This window comes from Protopterus annectens, chromosome 11.part0, assembly GCF_019279795.1.
Source record: "Protopterus annectens isolate FY-2018-M chromosome 11.part0, PAN1.0, whole genome shotgun sequence".
Taxonomy (NCBI): Eukaryota; Metazoa; Chordata; order Ceratodontiformes; family Protopteridae; genus Protopterus; species Protopterus annectens.
In genome coordinates, this window is record NC_056745.1 from 144076659 (window position 1) to 144094260 (window position 17602).

General features: G+C 39.8%; 1 protein-coding gene across 2 annotated transcripts in view; it reads left to right on the forward strand.

Annotated features, from left to right (window-relative positions):
* The first annotated feature begins 8397 nt into the window (after positions 1 to 8397).
* The window catches only part of ARFGAP3 (ADP ribosylation factor GTPase activating protein 3), an 873462-nt gene continuing 864257 nt past the window's right edge, over positions 8398 to 17602 (forward strand). For both annotated transcript variants that reach the window (XM_044087532.1, XM_044087534.1), the window contains exon 1: positions 8398 to 8607. In XM_044087532.1, coding sequence (XP_043943467.1) covers positions 8539 to 8607 — 69 coding nt within the window. In that variant the 5' untranslated portion in view covers positions 8398 to 8538. The remainder of the gene's footprint in view (positions 8608 to 17602) is intronic.

The window sequence follows — 17602 nt, forward strand, 5'->3', positions numbered from 1 at the left end:
CCTACAGGAATGCATGGATTGTGCTATCCCAAATAAAACCAAGACTCATTCCTCCAAAGGCAGGAGACCTGTCTGGTGGACCCCAGCCATAAATAAGCTATACAACAGAAGGAGGAAGCTACTACATGATAGAGCAAAATCCCAAAAAGGGAAGGCATCTCTGATCAGCACTAGCAAGAAACTACGATCCCTCATAAAATCATCTAAGGCCAGCTTCGAAAGATAAATTGCACAAGATGCTAAAGATAATCACAAGGCCTTCTTTGGTTATGTCAGGAACCTGGGTGGCAACTCCCAGATATGCTCTGAGTTAGTTAAAAATGACAAAAAATACACTGAACCCACAGACATTGCTAACATCCTGGCAGACAGGTTCAGTGCAAACTTCTCCCCCCCCCCCCCTTCCCCTCCAAAAGAGCAAATGTCTATCCCAACAGAGTGTAGCTTCCCTGACATCACAGATGCACAGGTGAGAGTTGCCCTCTCCAAAGCAAAAAACACAGCATCAATGGGACCGGATGGTGTCCTGGGCTGCGTCTTACACGAACTCCAAGAAGAACTGAACCCTCACATAAAGTCACTGTTCAATCTCAGCCTTACTACAGGATATGTACCCAAGGAATGGTGTACAGCAACAGTGGTCCCACTCCACAAAGGTGGTGCCACAATGGACCCCGGAAACTATCGCCCTATAAGCCTGACTAGCCTGGTCTGCAAAGCTATGGAGCATATCATCATGAAACTCATAAACAAAGACATTGGGAACCTCCAAACACTGGATCCTACCCAATTCAGCTTTGTTAAGGGCAGCTCTTGCCTCTTGAACCTGGTCAACTTCTTTGAAACAGTCACCAAGGCCATAGATGAAGGGAAGGTAGTCCACACAGCCTATCTGGACCTCACAAAAGCCTTCGACACAATACCCCACTCGGGCATCATAAATAAGCTCACCAGCTTAAATATCAACCCCTATGTCACAAGATGGGTTAAAAACTGGCTCAGGGATAGAAACCACATGGTCAGAATTGCAGGTGCCATGTCAGATTCTAAACCAGTTACAAGTGGCGTCCCACAAGGCTCAGTCCTAGGACCTCTCTTGTTCGGTATATATTTCTCTGAGATACAGGCTAACATAGGAGGATTATGGCTGACCAAGTTTGCAGATGACTGCAAACTGGGTGCCATAATCGACTCGCCGACTGACACAAGCATCCTCTAAAAGGGTCTCACAGAGACAGATAACTGGTGCCAGAGCCATGGCCTAAAGCTAAATGCCAAAAAGTGCATAGTCATCCCCTTTGGGAAAAACAAAGTGCCCACAAATTACCACATAGGTGGTAATCCATTAAGTACGGAAGAAGTAATTAGGGATTTGGGGACCCAAGTAGATAGCAATCTCTCCTTTGACAATCACGTTGCCAAAGTGGTTAGAAAGACCTTCTATATAGCCCACCTTATCACGAAAGGGTTCAAATCTAGATCAAGAGAGGTCATTGTGCCCCTCTACTCATCACTCATCAGGCCCATAATTGAATACAATGCCCCATTTGGGATGTACCTTACCCGACACCTGCAGCAACTAGAAAGACCCCAAAAGTACCTCACCAAGAGGATCAAGGAACTCAAATAGATGCCCTACGCAGTTAGGCTAAAGAAACTCCAGCTCTACTCAGTTGCTTACCGCCTTCTCAGAGGCGATCTGTGCCTGATGTATAAAGCCATGTCCTACCCAGAATTAATGGACATGCTCCACCTCAGGAAATCCAAATCCCTTAGAGCTACATGCTCCAGGGACTTAAACCTCAGCACAGAAATAAATAGGACATGCTGGAGGGACAGATTCATATCCCAGAGGCTCCCCTCACTCTGGAACAAAATCCCAATCGATGTTAGGCAGAGTCCCTCAATGACCCTCTTCAAGAGAAATCTTGACGAGTGGATGGGAGATCGTAGGTTTACCCCTGGGCTCTCTTCTGTGTCCCTACTAGACAGAGGCACAGTAAACTAACCACAAAAGGGCTATCTTCTGTGACCTACCATACAGATGCACAGTCAACTAATCTAAAAGGGTGGCGAAAGCCAAACACACTCTGGCTAGGCTTATAAATGCCCTAGGGCAGATAGCCTAGTATCAACCTATGAACCTATGATTTCCTTTTCTTAATGTTTTTAATGCAAGAACACATAGTAAACATATGTTAAAGTAAATTCAGCTGCAGGAGTGTTGCCAGAAATCTTCCATTTGTACTCTAACCTTATGCTGCTGCCCCCACCTCCCACTTATTTTAAAATGTACTCAACCCTCAAAATGCTACCCCCATATATATATATATATATATATATATATATATATATAATATATAGCAATGGGACATATTATTTTTAATGTTACTACTGATACACAAAAAAAATCTATTTTTAGAGGCATTTTCCTTTCACATAAGCATTCTTTATATACCTCTGCACTGTAAACATTTGTTTACACAGTTTTAAACATTCAGTGTTGTTTTAGTGCTGAAATTTTCAAGAGATGCTCAGAAAAAAATGTACTCAATTGAGTACACTGAGTATGCCTAGCTACACCATTGTTCAGCTGTATATTACGATTAGCATCAGCGGTCAGATTTCCTTTGTGGATTACAACATGCTTATGCACTCTAACAATGTAATGACCAACTCAAAGTCAGTGGGAATCTCTTACCAGGAATCTGTGTGTACCAGATATTCACCTGTTTATGAAAACTATCAGTGTACCTAGTTTATAGGGTTGCCACTTGTCTCTCTTTCTGCAGTTCAGTCCTGTCTATGTGTATGTGTGTGTGTGTGTGGGGGGGGGGGGGGGGGCTTGAAAATGGTAAATGTATTGATACTCTATAAGAAAAAAATATTTTCTGACTTTTCTCTAAATGTCAGAAATCTTTGCTTGAGACTGCTAATTGGTGTTTTGGGAAGGTTCCCTTTTCCCCCGTATTGTGCAAGAATGTAAGATTGGAGTGCTGAAATGTTGATCAAGAATACTGAAAATCATCAGCTAGGAACTTAAATGTAGCAAACATAATCAAATATATTTTATTTCTTCAGTACAGACCCAAAGTTACATATGCCTGACAATACCTCATGAAATAAATAAATATAATCAATCAACATTGGGAATAATTAACACAGTCCCTTTTTCCTTTCCAAGTATGCATTCATCTCTTAAAATTTACTGAAGATCGACCAACACCCAGAATAATACTACAGTACAAGCAAAAAATTATTGATTTCAACAATTGGCTAAGTTTCTGGTGTCATTCTAAGGGGATCCAGTATCTGTCTGACTGGGATGACATGACTGACAGACCTCGATGCTTTGCCAGAGATGGCCTGCATCTGTCACCCCTGGGCTTCCAGATACTGGCCAAGGCTCTTGCCACCCCATAGTGCCTTTTTTAGGTGGTGTTCCAATGACCAAATTACCACTGTAACAGCTACAAACAAATGCAATCCGAGGGTCATGCTGCTCAATGCTAAAAGTCTAAATCTCAAAATGCACTCGCTCAAAGCACTCCTTGACATGGAGAACATTGACATTTGTGCTGTTACAAAGACCTGGTTCAAGGCAGCACTAAGCACCCCTGCACTACCAGGCTATAACTCTTTCCATAACTTTTGGCCCCAGAACTTGGACCGAAGCTCCAAAGGTGGTGGTGTGTCCATATTCATAAAAGATGTGCACACCTCCAGACTGGATTCAGGTCGTAGACTGTTATAGGTCCCCAACCTTGTCCCAAGACACTCACTTCACATTCCTAAGCACCTTGGAGAATATTAGGGTCCAACCTAACACACTCATACTGGGCAACTTCAACTACCCCTCCATTAACTGGGAAAACTACTCATGCACCAATACACTTGCCCAATGTTTCCTGGAATTCATTAATTCCAGTGCCCTGGACCAACTCGTTCTTACCTCCACTAGAGATAACAACATCCTTGATCTGGTCATTACTAACATGGGCGACCATTGCTCTACACCAATAGTCAACTCCTCCCTGGTTAGAACCGACCACAAACTAATCACCTTGGAAATCCACCCACCACTCCCCCACAAGGGTAACCACCATGAAAAACTTCTCCAAAGCTAAATTCGGGATCCTAAGAACAGAGGTGGCTAACTTCACAGCACCCATGCTAATGGAGAATAGTTTCATGACCATTGAATCATACACCAATGCACTGTATGAACACATACACAAATGCATGGATCTCGCCATACCCAAAAGAACCAAGATGCTGTCCTCCAAAAAAAAGGAAGCCAATCTGGTGGTTCCCTGCCATAAACAAACTCTTCAGCAGAAGGAGGAAACTGATGTGGGAATAAGGTGAAGTCCCAAGACTGGAAAACCCCCCTTATCAGCCTCAACAAAAAGTTGAGATCCCTCACCAAATCCTCTAAAGCTAGCTGTAAAAACAGAATTGCAGCAGATAGTAAAGACAACCACAAGGCCTTCTATAGTTATGTAAAGAACCTCCACAGCAATACCCAGAATTGCTCTGAGCTATTGCACAATGGTACCTTCTATACCAAGCCAACAGATATTGCCAATATACTGGCCGACAGATTCAGTGCCAACTTTACCCCTCCCCCCAAAGGACCAATCACAATACCAGTAGATTACCAGGCACCCAGTATTACTGCTGCACAGGGTAAAACAGCACTGTCCAAGGCCAAGAATACAGCTTCTATGGGACCTGACAATATCCCTGGCTGTGTTCTACATAAACTACAGAGTGAACTGGCACCTCACCTGTGTGCCCTGTTCAGTCACAGCCTCACTTCAGGCTTTGTCCCTACCGAATGGCACACTGCTATAATCATCCCTTGCACAAAGGAGGAGCGACTACAGACCCTGGGAACTATTCCCCATTAGTCTGACAAGTCTGATATGCAAAGCTATGGAACGCATCATCATGGACCTAATAAACAAGGATATAGGGAATCTCCAAACTCTGGATCCCACACAGTGTGGTTTTGTGAAGGGCAGATCATGCTTGCTCAACTTGATCAACTTCTTTGAGTCAGTCACCAGAACTGTGAATGAAGAAAAGGTGGTTCATACAGCCTACCTTGATCTGGTCAAGGCATTTGATAGCATTCCCCACTCAGGAATCATAGAAAAACTCACTAAGCTAGGCATCAACCCCTATATCACTAGGTGGGTTGCAAACTGGCTCACAGATAGAACCCACAGTGTGAAAGTAGCTGACTCCAAGTCAGACCGCCGACCAGTCACGAGTGGAGTCCCACAAGGATCGGTCCTGGATCTTCTCATGTTTGGTATTTACTTCTCAGAAGTCCAGTCCAACACAAAGGGAGTCTGGCTGACAAAGTTTGCAGATGATTGCAAGTTGGGAGCCATTATTAACTCTCCAAGTGATGTCGACATCCTACAGAAAGGCCTCACTGAGACCAACGACTGGTGTCAGAACCATGGCCTTAAGCTCAATGCCAAAAAAATGTGTCATCATCCCCTTTGGGAAAAACCCAGTTCCCATGAACTACCACATTGATGGTAGTCCATTGAACATAGAAGGCGTTATAAGAGATCTGGGAACACAGGTTGACAGCAACCTCTCTTTTGACCACCACATCGCCACTGTGGTCAGAAAATCCTTCTATGTGGCACATCTCATTACTAAGGGTTTTGCATCCAGGAAGAAAGAGGTCATTGTCTCCCTCTACTCTTCCCTCATTAGGCCAATCATCGAGTACAATGCCTCATTTGACATGTACCTCACTAGACACCTGCAGCAACTGGAGAGGTTGCAAAAGTACCTTACAAAGAGGATCCTAGGCCTTAAACAGTTGTCCTATATGGACAGATTCAAAAAACTCCAACTATTCTCTGTCTCGTATCGCCTACTTAGAAGCGATCTCTGCTTGACTTATAAAGCCATGTCTGACCCAGCTCTGTTAGAAGTGCTTTATCTAAAGAAATCCCAATCCCCTCCAAACCACATGCTCCGGAGACCTCAACCTCATTACCACAATCAACAGAACGTGCTGGAAGGACAGGTTCATAACCCAGAGACTGCCCATGCTATGGAATAGACTTCCCATACATGTCAAACAGAGCACCTCACTGGCCCTCTTCAAGAGAAATCTTGATGAGTGGATGAGAAATAGAAAATTCATCCTGGGGATCACTCCAGTGGCTCTACTCGACAGAGGCACTGGAAACTATGTTCGGGTCTCACGATGCCAGAATAATCTTATGGGCCAGGCTTGTAAAGGCTCTAGGGCCATTAGCCTAGTACACACCTATGAACCTATCTATATATTGGGCGTTAAACTCTGCTTGATTGTCCATTGCACTGTGCTTGTTCACTACAATGTACATATCCTTTTTTATGTAATTAGCATGACTTGCTCTGTTATTGCTTAGATTTCTGTATTTTTTGTGAAATGTTTTGTGCTTCCCCAGGCTGAGCCTGAAATTGGTCAATACTCATCAGCACATTATTCCGACAAACAAAAATAATGAACTATAGCTTGCAAAATTCACAAACACTCCCCCAGAGTTGCGTGGTATGATCTCGCTGTACGAGAACTGTTAGCAATAACATTAAAGATTTAAACAATACTATTTTTATCAACTGTGATCATACCCTGCTTTAGGGGCGATATTGAAGTGTATTAACCCACCAGTTAGTTTGTGCATGAATGGGCGTGGCCTGTTTGATTGACAAGGCAGAGGGCAGAGTTTCATTATGTAAATACACCATGACTGACACGGAATCCATGTACACAATGAACTCCATCCTCGTCGAAATTATTACTTTCTCCTTTTTCAGGGGGACAAGCCCCCTGGCAATAGTGTAGTGTACTGGCTCACCTTCAGTTCTGCGCAGGAGTGGGCATGGCTCTGGTGATTGTCATGAAAAGTTGCATATGAAATGAGGCATGACTGACATGCCATTCATATTAGGCAGTGACATCATGCATACAATTAATTGTACTGTAAATATATCACTATCACTACACTACACTATCGCCACCACTAAGTACCCTTGGGGCCTCACAGTTTTGGATTCCATGGTTATAAATCAGGAAACTCATACTGGATCTCGGTTTAGGTTTATATTACTTCTCGCAGTCGTAACTTCTGTAGACTATGTAAAGCTTAATCTTTACATTGGGGATTGTGTTACATTCATAATCATAACTAATCATGTTTTGATCTAACATGCCTAGACTGAAATCCCTCTCATTTCGTTTTAAGCCCTCAAGTGGTTCACGTCAGCTGTATAGCTTCAATGTAGCTCTTCTAGTTAAAGGAAGTCTGCATTTAATACGTTTTCTGTAAAAGCAATTTTTCATGGGCATTGGCAGGATGTGGAAAAACAGTGCCAAAAATACACTGTTTTGAGAGCACCCTGAAATACAATCAGAAATAATTAAGTGCAAGTATTTTCATAACCTAAGAGCCAAGTAAAGGCGGACCGTTAAGCATTTGTTGAAATGCGCAGGTATTTCTGTATTGGTTATGAAAGTGAGACTTACTCTTCTTTTGACATTGTTTATCCATGGTCGTAGGACCTGCTGGTTCTGTTGTTGTGTGTGGGTGTCACGGTGCTATCACACAGGATTTCAAAAGCAACACTGTCACTGTAGAGAGAAGTCTGAATTTGGCACTGATTATGGAAAACTTTAATATAGTGGATAAAAATACAGGTGCCAGTGTGCAAAATGCATCTAAACAGAATAAATATTCATTCACGCTGGAAGAATATTGAATACTTCCAACTGACGGACAACAACGGGGAGAGGGTTTTGGGCGGTGCTTGCTACTGCGCATCTGGTGAGCCAGTACACTACACTATCGCCAGCCCCCCAGCACCTCCCAATGAACAAGAGTTGTGCAACGGTGCTGGTACTGCAAACAATTGCAGCCGTTAATAACAGTATCGTTTAGAGAAACAGTTTTGTGGTGTGAACTCTGCCCGATTGACTGACTGAAATGTGATGTACAACAGGAATTTTAGTTTTATGCCCATAGTAAAACATTTCTTTTTTGGTAGTGAATGTCTGCAATAAAACATTGGGTTGCTTTCGGTGGATATGCTGAATATTAATTACATGGCAATATGTCAGGCGGGGCTTGCTACTTCACATTTGGTGGGTTAACACAATTCAATATCACCGCTTTAGGAACGGGTCTATTCCCGAAATGGTATTAGAAATCTAAAACACTTAGAGAAATGCAAACCCAAGTATACACCTAAAAAAAAAAATCTACACTGAAATGATGTAATTCCACAGCTCTTTTTCACCGCCACGAACACCTGTAAAACTGTAAGAATGGGCGTGGCGCTTTTGGATGACGCACAGAGTTGCAATAGCCGACGTGGCGCAGTCATCAGTACGTGTGGCAGACGCGAGGAAACAGTTACAGTTTTAGTGGCTGTTAAGTTTGTTTTGACGTTGGGACGTTGGAATTTTGTTAGTGTTGTTTCCTGCTGCTTATTTTTTCCAGTGCCCCTCAGTTTAGTAATATGTGCGAACCAACTAAACATGACATTGCCAGCATCTTCAAACGGCTGCGTTCAGTTCCCATTAACAGAGTAAGTAAGTCGAGAGGAACTGACCGGTTGCTTTTGGATAAAAAAAAGTGATATTACAGGTTCCTGAACGGTTATTGACACGTCGTGGGACTGTTTTTTACTGTAACATGCTGCAGTGTTTTAGGAAAGACTTTCTTGTGCTAGTGTTAATTCTGTAATTTGTTGATGCTTTAAGTGTTTAGATAGTCTGTTCACGAGTTTTGGGACCTGATTTCTTTATGTGGTGGCAAGCTCTTCCTGTAATATGGTAGAATTTTAGTTGACACGTAGCCTTGTTACCGGAACTTGTAGCTTGTTTTTGGATGGGAGGGGTGGTCTTTGAATGACCTGCCCCCTTTTAACTCGGTAGTTTGGAGTTAAAACAATGTTTGGTGTTATTAACTCAACATATGCACTTTTTGTTAAATAGTGTCTGTCCTACTGTAGGAGACGTATTAGTACTTATATATGTCTTAGTACTGTAAATATAAGGTGATGTTCTGGTATCCCTGACGTGATGTGCTATCCATTGTAGAGTAACGCAGGAGGATTCCATATAATTGTTTTGAGCCTTCATAAACTAATGCCTTTGTAGTATTGTTCCTATTTTTAGTGACTTGCTGCAGTGTCCCTGTTCACCTTCATTGAAGGTAATGAACTAAGGGTGATTTATTATTTTTTTTGTATACTTCTGAAGGTTTCTGTATTTTTTTCAACAGTATGTCTTGGCATTATGTTGCTGCTGTTATAGTGTTCTACATAATGTGCATGTTGTATGAATTTATATACAATCTGTTGTACTGGTTACTGAGTAAGGATATTTATTTCAGAGCTTTTTTTTTTTTTTTTTTTTTTTTTTTTTTTTACTTATCACCAAGCTGCTATAGAAAATAAAACTGAAAGTGTATACTGAAAAGTGTAATGTGTGATGGTAGTGCAAGGAAAGATGAAGTATAAGGGAGAAATTATGTAATTAAGGTGGACACAAAGATGATAGTGTACTGGTGCAGGTGAAATATTTTACAGAAATTGTGATAAAGAACTTGTATGGCCTACTTATGAGATGATAAGTTGCTGGTGCAGAGATTGTGTAAGGAAGTTGGAGACCTACAGTACCCAGCTTGGGAAATTTAATATAGTGTCAGGAAGGAAAATGAATGTGAGTGGTAGTGGGGTCATGCTGGAGGAGATTTAGTGTATGAAATGTAATAAAAAGAGGTTAATTAATATTGGAGGTGAAATGGATTTTTTGAAAGCAGAGTAGATGATTGTAGCTTCCACAGTTCATTAAGTGCAGGGTGAGTTTTATTAGGGAAATATTCATGTTCTGTTTTCATTCTGAATATTTTTCTGTTTCTAGCAAAACTAATATAATAGGGCTGCTTGTCTTGTTTGTGTCATTTGTTTACAATAACCTTTGGAAATGGTATTGTGTTCCTGAGTATGTTCTGTAAACTTTTTGAGAATACTGATAAAGTACTGAAACGTTCTGAGACCATCACGTGTGTCTTACCAGTGTAGAAGTTACAGAAACATACCATGGCGCTCAACCTTCCATCTCTACAATGAGGAACACTAGCCCTCATAATGTGGAACAAATGGGCAAAATGTGGAACACATACTAATGGCTTACTAACCACTTCAACTAGGAAGGTCATAGGATGGTTAAAATATGTTTGTTTTACTTATAAAGATCTTTTAATGAATTAGTATGATTAATTTCTATTTGCAATGGATTTCACTAAAATAATTCCTAACACTGAATGTGTGACATAGTCTTTCAGTGTGGAACTTTGCGGAACATGAACTTTTTAAGACCCCAAATGAGGTACGTTCCTCATAATGAGGTACACTTGAGAGGTATGAAACGTACTCTGTGTTGTAATTTTGTCTGTGAATCTCAGAATATCTTCTCATTAATTTGAGAGGTGATATTTAGCGCCACAACTAGATGCTCTTGTCTCAAACCTAAATTCCTTGAGGAGCAGGATGGGTAAAACACAGAATCTCATTAAACTGGTGATGTCTTAACTGTTGATATGTGCTGGCCTTAGTATAACGAATGTATACTATTAACAGTGATTTCTTGTATTGCTTACTTTATTTTTTAGCCTTTGAAACTAGGGTGGACTGTCTCTCTTGTTAGAAGCATGTCCTGGTTATGTGACTGTCATAGAGTAATGCATTTGGCAGATTGAATTGAGAGTGTATGAATCAAACTCATTGTTACAGTCTGGAGCTCATTTGGAATTAAGAGGTTCAATGTTGACTCCTATTTTTCAGACTGAAGGACTATACAGAATGTAACAACATTATGGCTATAGAAGTAATTATTTTACGTTAGTAGCCAGCTTCTAGTGTGGTGTATATGGCCTTAAGAATGGTTGAAACTGTGCAGCAGGAGTGTTTTAGGCTGCCATAGTTGTTCTACTGATAACATGTTTAAGCCAGTTTGATACTATTGCTTTTCCTTTTATTGCCCCAATGATTTTTATCTGATCCATGTTTAAAATTCCATACTCTATATACTATAGTTGTTAAGCTTTTAGTTGCTTAGTACCCTTTTTGATGTTAGGGAGTTCAGAAGGTCATGATTCTTCCCAGTTTCATATCGTTGGAATTCTAGTCATTAGTGACTTTACAGTGCAGGACAAGGGAATGCTGCATTGCTGACAAAATTCTTCTAATTCTGCAACACTGGCTGCTGATGAGCATGGGACTTTAAGGATTTGTACTTCTGTCATCCACTAGGACTGACACTGTGGTGTAGCACAAACAGATGTTGCATTCCTGACTGCTCTCCCTGTGGTTGTGTAATTAAAATGTATGCTTCTTGCACCCAAGATAGTGGTACATCTGGTGGATGTTGAAGGTTCTACGGTACTTGTTGATTGTGGGCAGGAAGATTTTTTTATTTAAGGCGTGTACATCAGTCATGCATCTGAACATTTTTTTCCAGTAGGAACTTCACCCAGAGCTTTAATAAAATAAACTTAATACATTCATTCAGTCTTTCATTTTTATGATTACCCTGTTTTCATTTACAAGGTTGCATGAGCGGGAGGTTGAGGAGTGTGCCCTGGCACTCACTGAGTTTTGAAAGCAGAGAAACCCATCCTGGATAGTACACCATTTTAGTAGCCATAATTCAGTCATCCATTCATTCTCTGATTATTCTCTTAATCTTATTCAGAGTTATATGGTGAGCCACAGTGTGTCCTGTCACGTATTGGGCACAAGACAGAGAATCCCATCCCAGACAAGACTCCAGTTTATTTTGGTAAATTCAGACTGATTTCAGGAGAGGTATCTAGAAAAGTGTTAGTATTAGTAGAGTGCTGAAATTTAAAATCTGCAGTTTATATTGACATAATAGGATTTTGTATTTTTAATAGAACTGTTTATTGATGATGGTTTATATAACATCACGTGATTGGTTTTCACTATTTAAGTTATTGCTAAGCCATTTCACATGTGGGTACATAAAACAAAGGCTATAGCCATAAAATTATCTTTATTCATTTTATAGTCTGAAAAGTCTTGAAACTGTCTGAAAATGTTCCCCAAACTTGAAATGTCCTTTTTTGGTACAAAATATTATCTGCAAATCCAACTTTTCTTGATTACCATACCAATTATATCCTTGAATTTCTGAGACCCTAATTTTGTTTGCCATTGGCTTTAAATATAAATCAAATAAAAGGGAAAGAAGGCACCCTTGCCATTATCCTCTGTTCAAATACAGCTGATCTGAGAGGAACCCAACCACTTTAATTATCGCCTGTGATTCTTCATATATCCTTCTAATTAACCTTATAATTTTATTAGGGAATCCAAAAGCTTCCAAAGATCTACTCATAAAATCACAGCTTGCTCTGTCAGATGCTTTCTCTGTGTGAAGACCAACCAACATCAGAACTTACTGGATCATTACTGTTCTGTTAATGTTGACAAATGTTTGCCTTCCTTCCATAAAACCACACTGATCCATATCTTATCAGTTATGGCAATACCTTTGCCTGAGCAGGGTACATAATGTGTCTGTAAGAGAGATTTTTAAATGTGTATGCGAGAGAGAGAGATTTTGAGGGGGGAAAGTAGTAGATTTTGTTGGGGGGGGGATGAGCACAAGTTGTGATTTATGGCTTTGTAACTCACCACTAATGCTCACTGCCCCCCCCCCCAAAAAAAAAAACCTGCCCCTCCTAAATTCGTCTCAGTCACTTCTTATAGTAAATTATTAGGGATAATAGTGGTGATAATCTTAAATTCTACCTGCATGTACAACGTTGCATAAAAAAATCACCAAAAATTAGGGATGCTTTATAGACCTAAAATCTTTATCAGCAACATAACTAAAAGTACACTTGCCACTACTTGCATCTTCCCCTCAGTACTTTATGGAGCTCCCTTTCTTACTAACCTACAGGCATCACAAAAAGCTAAATGTCAATAATGCTATGATAAACTAGCTAAATTTTCAGCAAATACCCATTTAAGAACCACTGTATTGCACTAAAAAGTTTAAACTGGTTAGAACTAACCCATCAACTGATATGTACATAGCTTCTTACTACCTATAAAATTATCCATCTGCTTGTCCAACACTAAATTATTTTCTACACAACTATGTTCCCACTCCGTCATTATGGTCCAATGATCCAAAACTTCTCTGTCCATAAACCTGTTTGTACTCGTACCATGTCGGTAAGGCCTGGAACTCCTTACCTATATCCATCAGGTTAATACCCTCCCCAGCCTTTAAAACCATTCTGAAAGACTTCCTAGCCAAAATCTCTCTTCTTGCTCATCTCCAGAAAAAACGATATCCCTAAATATGAACAAGTACCTATTCAGACCTTATACTCCCTCACTCGCCCTGTTTCAGTCAGTTTATCTCCCCAGTACTCTATTTAAATTTGCCAGAATCTTGTTCTTTTTCTCTTCATATTGCAATTCCTGTTTTGTATTATACTAACTTACTTTATCTAAACTGGCTAACATTTTTCTATATAATAAATCATTGTCATGTAAGTGGTTAATGTTGTCATTATTATGTCTAGTTTGGTATAATTATTTAAACTGTATATGTTTTTGAATTATTTTTGAAGATTGTAAAATTGTTTGTTTTTAAAATGTTTTGTAATACTTGGAGCTTTTCTCCCTGGGCCTGTGCGAAAAAATTGGTACATACGCAGTCTGACTTTCCCAGTAATTAAATGGTAACCAGTCGATCAATGTGTAAACATAAATAAACATTCTGCAAGAAACACTTGGAACAGTGAATAGGAAATCTGAAATACACCCTGGGTCTAGCAGCTATGAATTTCATGCACAGAGGTAGCTTGCATGTATCCCTTAAAATAACCTCTGAGGCACATAAACTTATTGGATATAATTAGGATGCTTGACTAGCCTTATAAAGGCCCCAGTTGTCATTTAGTATAAATCTATGAACCCATTAGCATGTACAAGTCAGTTTACACAAACTCTCCTGCATAGCAGCAGTTGCTTAAAACTATTTTCTTGAATGCATAGAACATCTAAACACATGTTCTTGAGGTAAAAATAGTTTCATGCAGTTGGGAGTAAAACATAAAAAGTATTTTTTTGGGGGGCCCTCTACTTCCATTACTCTCCTTCAAAAACAAATTGCTATAAACACAACTACGTTGTATAGAATTGGATAAATATATTTGCCTGAATACACAAAACTCCTAAACAATTGTTTGTATTCCCATTTCAAGAATACTGTATGTTGGAGAAAAAGCAGTTGGTTAAAACACAGTGCTTTTTGCTTTTTCAGTGAGATGCTGTAGTCTCTGCTTTTTCAACTTTGTGCGAGCCTCAGCCCACACATTGCTACAGTGAGAGTAATGAGCAGTGGATAAACAAGGTTTCAAGCAGATTTAAATGAGCGTTCAGATCTGAGCACTTGAAGGGAACTCCTTTGCAAGGAGTATTTCTTTTCAATGCCACCACTTAAGAATTACATCAGTACTGTACAAGATGTCAGAAGTTGCTCAGTCATGTTGACTGATGTGCTCAATGTGTTAGTTCTGAGCACCGAGTTAGTAATAAGGTGATAATTTGAAAAGGAAATTTTTCAGGAACTTGAGCTTGATTGTGACTTGGTGCCTACAGTAAAACCTTCTCTTTTGCCCGCAATAATAATTTAAAGTTGAGGATTGCAGTATTTGCAGCTTAAAGGAAATGCACTGCTTTTCATTTCATTTTTTTGGCCTTAATGGATTAGCTACTTGGCTGTACATTTCAACTTTGTAGCCTATGATTTTTTCATATGATATCTGCTACGTATCAATTTTTGTTTGCCATGCTTAGTGACTTAAACTCCTGGATGTTTCTCTTCCATCTCCCCAGATATTTAATGGTGTTTGTTGCCTGGAGGATAGGAAGCTTATTTCTTGTCTTTTCATGAGGGCATGTTGCTGCACCTCTTTTCCTTTTCTATGTTGAACAGAATTTAGGCAGATATGATTAGAGCTCCATCACCTTCAAGTCTTTCCATCAGGTGATTTGGTTACAGAACTTAGCTTTTGTATTTCAACACTGATGCAGCCAAAGAGATACAGTCCAACTCCTAAGTGCCATAGGCATGAAGAACAGTGTGATTAACCAAGAATCTTATCTTTGATTAGTGTGGTTTGATTTCTGATTTAATTAGAGCAAAATTCCTCTCCGCATAAGATGCATGTCTGTTTTGTACTTGGTACTTTGCATACTGTTGAGAACAGGATCTATAACAAGATATCTCACGAACCACACTTGCCTAACTTCACACTCCACTGTTGTACTTGTTGTGATGATATGGGCAAGTGCCAGCATATCCAGCTGGAGTTTTGTGAAGAATGATATACCATTTGTATATCAAACTGATTTATACAACATGGTTGTATTACAAATGTATTAGAACTTTGTCATTTGTATATCAAACTGATTTTGTACAGATGCTTGTGCTGAAAATGTATTTGTGAGATTTACTTGTGTTGAAAAATATCACCAGTGCACCCTGCCAAAATAAAGAGAAATATACATGTATTATTGCAGCTGAATTAAATGTATATGTTTTAATAGAGGATACTGGCAAAGTAGAGGTTAACGTTAAGAAAAATAAGGGAAATGTAAATGAGCTGTTAAATCATTAAAAGGTACCCCACAGTACTGAGTAGGACCAGAGACAGTGGGTTTGGGGAAAAGCCTTTATTCATTAGCTCAGTGAAAAGAGGGGAGGCCCCAGGCACTGCCATAAACATTTAGATATGTATTGTGGCCGTCTGTGCTAATTCCTGTCTCAGCTTCAAAGGGGAATACTGTGAGATCCTAGAGTCAGGTGACCAGATGAGGTCATTTTTCCAGCCCTCTTGGAAATAATATTTTAGATATTACAAAGAGAAATCTCAGAGTATTGAGTATTTTGTTTGGGAAACCTGACTAGAAAGACCCTCATCCACAGCATCTTGCTTTGCAGTAGAAAGTAACTTAACTAGGGAACAGTAATTCTTTTAGATTCAGTCATAAATATAGTGAAGCTTAGTTTGGACATTGTTTTCCTTTATTTGTCTGAGTCTGTCCATCAGTGTCCTTTTCAATAATTCCTGTGATCTGAACTCTGTGGTTTACTGTGAATATATATTCAGTATTTTCATGTACTTTTATTATTCATTTATTAAATATATTTAAACATTTTATTGTGGCTAGTCCTTGTAGATGTATCTAACCTTGGAGAGTGCTTGTATTTATTTGGTGATACTATGTGGGCCACTCCAGAAGGCCTAGCCATTTTGATGAACTGCTACCATTTGTATTAGTATTAATATTACACAGTATAATTGGATACCCTTTTAAGAGCCTTCTAGTAATTGACTGGTGGCAGTGATTACTACCTTATAGTCTGGGCAAAGTTGGTAGAATAGGTAATCTGTGCCAGCCTTTCCCAAGTGTGTGTGTGTAAATTAAATCTTTGTGTGTGTCAGTTACTTGGGCTACAGTTGTACCAGTCTTATTGGGGATCTGGAGGGAGACGGAGAGACATCCAGACCCTGTGTGTGTGTTCTGTGTGTGCTTTTAAGGGAAATTGTGCTTGATGCAGAGAGGTCTGCATCTGGAAATGCTGAGTGTATCCATTTTGTATTACAAGTGTATGTCCCTCTCATATGTTCATAGGTGTTTACTAGGCTAATGACCACAAGGGCCTTTTTAAATGTAGCCATGCTCTCCAGTGTCAGTGCTGAGGATTCGGGCTCCTTGATTACTGGCCCAGCGTGGGAATGACACATGTTGGTGGCCATCACATGTTGGTAGCAGTGGTGGGCATCACACTTTTGGTCACTGAAACTTCACTCAAATGGGATACAAAGGACCAGGAAATTATTTCCTCAGGCTATTTTATAATCAGAACTGGTAGGGGAAAAAAAACAGAAAAAGTCTGGCAGCATAGCAGTTATATAGAGAAGCACCCTACAACATACTGCCTACATCCACTCCCATCCTAAATTTTCCAGTGCAGAAATGTGTATTGCTCTCCTTGTAATCCACAACCAAATGAGAAAATATGTATCCTAACACTGTAATCCCCACCCTTCCAGAAATAACACTGCTGCTATAGAAGATGTCCTGCATTGGAGCTCTTATAATATTCGGAATCAGTCCAACCTGCATGTATGGCAAGTGCAAAGGCTCTATAATCCAAATGTGCATTCAGACCAAAAAAAGAGCCAGCACAAAGTGTGGTATGACGGTTTAATATGCCAAGAAATATAATAACATGGGTGGGGAAAAAAACATCACGTCATCCAAACCAAACCGGTTTCGGCTCAGTAGCCTTCTTCAGTGAGAAAGACAGACAGCATATAAATAATAGGACAAAAAAAGCCCTCAATATGTACACATACAGACAGATGCGTTGGCTAATTTAAAGATGCTCATTTAGACCAGGAGGGAAAAGCCCCCCTCCCAGTTTAATTATCCATTTCATTTCTTTAAGACGTAAAATGCT